Source organism: Elephantulus edwardii, unplaced genomic scaffold (genome assembly GCF_000299155.1).
Source record: "Elephantulus edwardii isolate Elephantulus edwardi_28Jun2011 unplaced genomic scaffold, EleEdw1.0 scaffold00325, whole genome shotgun sequence".
Taxonomy (NCBI): domain Eukaryota; kingdom Metazoa; phylum Chordata; class Mammalia; order Macroscelidea; family Macroscelididae; genus Elephantulus; species Elephantulus edwardii.
Window position 1 is genome coordinate 2,126,934 of NW_006400075.1, and position 5,731 is coordinate 2,132,664.

Below are 5,731 nucleotides of genomic sequence, written 5' to 3' on the forward strand. Positions count from 1 at the left end.
CCAGATAGAACTACTGCCCGGGAGACCACCACCTGGGAAGACTGCCACCTAGTGGACAGCTGCCAGGAGGACTGCTGCCTAGGGGCACCACTGCCCGGGAGGACAGCTGCCTAGGGTACTGCGCTCGTGAGCTGTGTTGGGCCGGGCAGCCTCGGAGATGGACAAGCTGAGCACTCACATTGAAGAAGTTGGTCTTGTTCCTCTCGCAGAAGAGCCCTTGTGCAGGCATGTGCTGCAGCCGTTGCCACGGGATACTGCTGCCTAGTAACACATCGCGGGCCCACTGTGGGTTCTGGGGAGACAGAAGCAGGCAGAGGGTGAGTGTGGGTGGTTGGTACCACCCAGAGAAGGCAAGGTGTCTATGGTCTCTCCCACAGACAGCCCATGCTCTGCTCCGAATGCTGCAGGAGGCTCATTTCTAGAGTCCATTTCACCAAGTCAGCCTGATGGGAGTTAATATGGCTTCAGGCAGCCACCAGAGGCACTGACTGGGACCCTACAAACCCTGTCCAGTTTCTGCAGGAGTCCTACACTCTGCCTTACACTGGAGGACCCTCTGACCCAAATGGCAGGTCAGCTCATGTGTGGAACCCCTGGCCACACTCCTCACTGCCAGCAAGGTGTGTCTCACTAGACTGGAAGGACGCCCCATGGGACGAAGGGCCTTGTGCTGCCAGGTGCCAGAGCTGGGATCTGGTAGTGACCTCAGGGCTGGGTCATGAGTGAGTTTTCTATATCCTGTTCTGGGCCTTGGCAGAGGCTTCCCAGAGCCTGGATAGGATGAAGTATGCTTGGGTACTCCTCAGGGGGGGATAGCACGAGGACTACACCAGGGCTTGGAGGCCTGTCCAGGCTGCAGCCCTGCCTTCCTGGGACCAGACCTCCACCAGAGGCACCCTGACCCTCAGTGTCACACACTCTCTCCTGAGCCCTGGTACCTGCCCTGGGTGCCTGTCCCTCCTACATGGCACACCTTAGCTTCTCTGATGATTTGCACAAAGACAGCTATCCCACAGAGGCCGAATAAGAGGCTTCTGGGGTCTTAGGAACTGATCACTAGGGTCTGGTGAGTACAGTGTGCTGGCCTGCAGACCAGCCTGAAAGGGGAGCGACCCTCCAGATGCCACCGCTCCTGCAGAGGGTACTGCCCAGCTCTCCAGCTGCTGCCAGAAAGAGCTGGGCCTGAGGAAGTGTCCAGGTGGCTTGGGGGAACCCTAAATAAGTCGTGCCTGAGGCCTGGAGGTGAGCTTTCAGGGACTCCAATGAGACTTGGGGTGCAGCTGGGCTTGGGCCAGCTGGGCCTTGACAGGGTGGTGGGCAGAGGGCTGAGAGCAGCCCTCTTTTGAGTGCCCAGTACGAGGTGTGTCATCAATTTGGCTCAGAGCCAGGAAGCAACAGAAGCCTGCTCTGCCCAGTCCCACCACCCCCTGCCCCGTGCCCGCATGTGCATGGAGCCCCTGTAACCCACATGCATGCCCCCAGAAAAGGGGCTGCCCAGCCACCACAGGCAGCAGTACCAAGGGTGCAACAGCACATGGGGCCCAGGCCCCAAGCCCCAGGCAGAGGGACACCCTGAAGAGAGAGCCTGAGTGAGTCATGATTTGGAAGCATGTGGGTGCATCTGCAGTGGGGCCTAAGCTAATTCTGCAGGGGGAGGCGAGGGCCATCACAGACATTATCCAAGCATCTGTGCTGAACTGCAATGGGACACTGGGCTCCAGGCAGGGTCGGTTTAAGAGGCCCAGGGCTTTCAAAAGCCCGAGAAGTGACTTACATGGCAAGCCCCTGTGATGCTGCTGAGCACTATTAAAAACAATTCTGGCTAGAGCCTGGTGAGAAAAAAAAATCTGTGAAAATGAGGACAAATCAGAAGCCTTTATATGTGAGGGGTTTTGAAAAATCACCCACACACCAGGGCAAGATGCGTGTCCACAGAACACCTGAAAACACCTGGGGCTGATCTCCCAGGTGCAGTGCCAGCGCTGTGCGGTATGGAAAAGGGGTCCCAGCCAAGTGTCATCTGTTCTCTGGAGAAACGCGAGCTGAGGCACAGAGACTTGAGTATGACGCTCAGCCAGGAAGGCCATCCTTGATGGGGAAGGGTGTTAACAGGTGCCTTCAACAACATCCACCACCCAGCACAGAGGAGACAACATAGCATCACTCATGAAGACAGATGGGCATAGAAGACAGAGATGTACGATTACACAGCTAGCATTACCAGTGACAACAGACGCCAGCCTAGGCGTGAACCCACAGGCTGACAGGCAAGATGAACAGGTCCCTATAGGTGAATGAGACTACACCCACACCAGACAGTTTCTCCAGATGGCATTTCAACATATGTATCTGTAAATGCTGTAAACAGATTCATGCACATAGCAGACAGAGCAAATGGGGCAAAACTGTGACAACTTAGCTATAACCAAACATCCTAGAGAAACAGGTCACTGAGCTGAGGTGCTCAAGACCACAATGTGGCGAATATCAAGTCAACTGGCATCAAAACCCTCAAGGACATGGTCTACCCTCCTACTCTGATGGTTGGCAATGTGGAATGTTAAAGGCTCGTGAGCTGTCACCCAAGGTTCAACTACTTATCTTTCTCCACCTGGAAAGAAGAGTGAAGGAATGGCAAGATTATGAATCCAAGTGACTAACAGATGAGATGAGCTGCTGTCTCCTTGACCCGAGACCAGAAAGGGCAGGTGGTGCCCACTAATTGCTGCCCACCTGACAGTACAAATCACTTCCTTTCAGTATTGTTAGATTGCAGCCTATGTCTCCAAGGATGGGGAAAAAGTACAACAAAACTCAGAATGAAAACCCTCAGGCTTACTGTTGTGGCAGCGATTTGCAGAATCCCAAGGACTACAGTCCTTCATTAGGCTTCATGCCTAACACGGCCACCACCATGCCTCAACATTCACCCCAACAAAAACACACACAACACACACACACAGAGTGATTGGCATGGTCACCACCATGTGTCAACATTCACCCCAACACACACACACACACACACTGATTGGCACGGTCACCACCATGTGTCAACATTCACCCCAACCACACACACACACACACACACACAGTCGTATCAGGTAAACTCAAAGAGCCAAAAGAAGACACAAAGAACTAAAGGAAATAAGAAAAGTGGCGTTCATTAAAAGGAGACTTTCAATAAAGAGATAGAAATTATGAAAGGAGCCAAACAGAAATTCTGAAGCTGAAAAGCACAGTAATAGATGCGTTCAACAGCAAATCTGACCTGGCAGAGGAAAGAGTGAGCAGGCTTAAAGACAAGACATTGAAATCACTGAGGAGCAGGAAGAAAATAAAGAAAAGTAAAATGAAGCCTCAAGAACTTAGTTCGTCTAACACACCAACTAAACATGTTATAAGACAGGAGAAGGCAAGACAGACTATTTGCAGATAAAATAACTGAGCATTTTCCAACTTCAATGCAGGTATGAATATACACATAAAAGCAGCTCAATGGACTGCTGTATACTGCTGAGTCAGAACTGACCCATCGCTGACTCGCCAGCAGGTTTTCAGAGGCAGTTAATCGCACGGGAGGAGACCGTCCATCCTTCTCCGACGGAGCAGCTGGTGGATGCAGCGCGGCTTCTTACCACTAGGCCACCAGAGGCAGGATATACTCAAAGGAAATCCACCCTGAGGCAGATCATAATCAACCGTAGAACCCAAAGAGAATCTTGAAAGCAGTAAGAGAAGTGAACTGTCAGGTACAAGGGATACTAAACAACTTTAACATCTGATGTCTCAGAAGAACCAACAAAGTCTAAAAGGCAGCAGGGTGAAATACTTAAACTACATGGGGAAGTGAGGGGAAAGGGAAATAAAACATCTAAACACAAAAAAGAGCAAAAGGAAGACATTCCCAGATGAATTAGAGCTGAGAGAGTGAATGAGGTCAGACCATGAGGTTAAAATGAAGACATATAGTAAACACAACCCACAAGACAGAATAATGACCTCCGGTAAAGGCAATTTTTTTTAAAAATTTTTTTCCTATATTTTATTAATTTTCATAACATTTACAGAGATTTTGGGTTTCCATTCATTCATTGTTGCACTATTCTCTCTACCCTCCTCCCAGTTTGTTCTTGTCCAAATGCCACAGTGCTTGTCAAAGCCAGTTCTGATTAATCTTCTTTGTCAGTATGTCCTTTGCCATTCCCTATCACTCCTCCCTGAGAGAGACTTCACCCTGAGTCATAAGGAAAAGGGGATGGCGTATTCTCTTAGCTACTTCCTGCTGAAAAGGGACGCTGTGGGTTTCAGGGTGAAGATCTTCTCTCACTACTCTAAAGGGCCCCTTTGGCAGTAGGAAACACATATATTATGGAGATTGATTTTGGAATTTAGATGCACTCTTATTGATTGTGCTTGGCTGTCGGTAAAGGCAATTTAATCAGAAAATATAAAAGCCTGTTCTACTGTGTTTTTGGTTTGTAAATGTACAATAGGTACTAGGCACATATGGATGAAAACATGCATTGTGACATCAACAGTAAGGCTGGGAAGTTATAAGAAAACAGTTACTGGCATGGAGAAAGATGGCTCTCATTGCAACTCACAACCCCAGAAACCCAGTATAGAAACCCTGTGAGCTGGAGTGAACTTGAAAGTTGTGAGTTTATTGAACCTGGTATCAATTTCAAGGGGGGAAAAAATTAAAATACTGAATTTATTTACAAAGTTTGAATACATTGGTTTCCACACCAGGTCCTTCCTGTTTCCTTCACACATACACCCCCCCCCCATAAAACTGTAAGAGTCTATGATTAACTCCCATCTGCCCTCACCCCTCTGCTTCTATCCTCCCCTCCTTCGATCCTCATATTCATTCTACAACAGTTTTATACAGTATTTGTCCTTATGGGACTGAGTTAGTTCACGCAGCATTAGGATTGTTAGAAATGTTAAATGTACTTCCCACAGGAAACATCAAGAAACATCTAAAAATACACCAAAAAGAGAGGGAAAAGAAAGCAAAATATTGGGGGGGGGGAACCAATTACACAAAAGACTAAGATGTAAGACATAGAAAACAGCAGAACAACAGAATCAGGTATTTACCTCATTGATAATTTCCTTGAATGGAAATGGATTAAACTACAGCAAAGACAAAGAGTGGCAGAATGGTAGACCGTCAATGAAATGGGTTGACACAATGACTGTAACAAGGGGCTCAAGTATGTCAGAGATGCTGAGGATGGCACAGGACAGGACAGGGTTCAGATCTCTTGTTCAAAGGGTCACTGTGAGTTGTATGCAACTCGATGGCAGCTGATGACAACATTTGCCACTTAAGATCCAAAGGCATAAATAGGTTAAAAGTGAAAGGAAGGAAAAAAAATATTCCATGCAAAATGTAACTAAAAGATCCTGGATGACAATATTAAAGAGATTTCAAGTTAAAGACTCTTCTTATTGTTGTTAGGTGCTGTTCATGCCTCCAAGGATCGTTCATGCTGCTCCTTCTCCAAGACGTATCTGTTTGATTTTTTGGTGGTCCATGGGATATTCAGTACTCTTCTCCAACACCACAATTCAAAGTCATCTTCCATGATCTTTATTCACTGTCCAGCTCTCAGTAGCACAGCAAGTGAATGAAAAGATCAGGGCCTCACCACAACAAGATAAAGGTAAATAATCCAACAGAAAAATGGGCACAGAATATGAACAGGCACTTCACTGAAGA

At 47.8% G+C, this 5,731-nt stretch overlaps 1 protein-coding gene across 1 annotated transcript in view; it reads right to left on the reverse strand.

Annotated features, from left to right (window-relative positions):
• Positions 1–5,731, reverse strand: part of CABIN1 (calcineurin binding protein 1) — a 125,948-nt gene that overhangs the window by 28,146 nt on the left and 92,071 nt on the right. Inside the window, exon 29 of the mRNA XM_006901429.1 lies at positions 179–292. Within this exon, the coding sequence (XP_006901491.1) occupies positions 179–292 (114 nt within the window). The remainder of the gene's footprint in view (positions 1–178; positions 293–5,731) is intronic.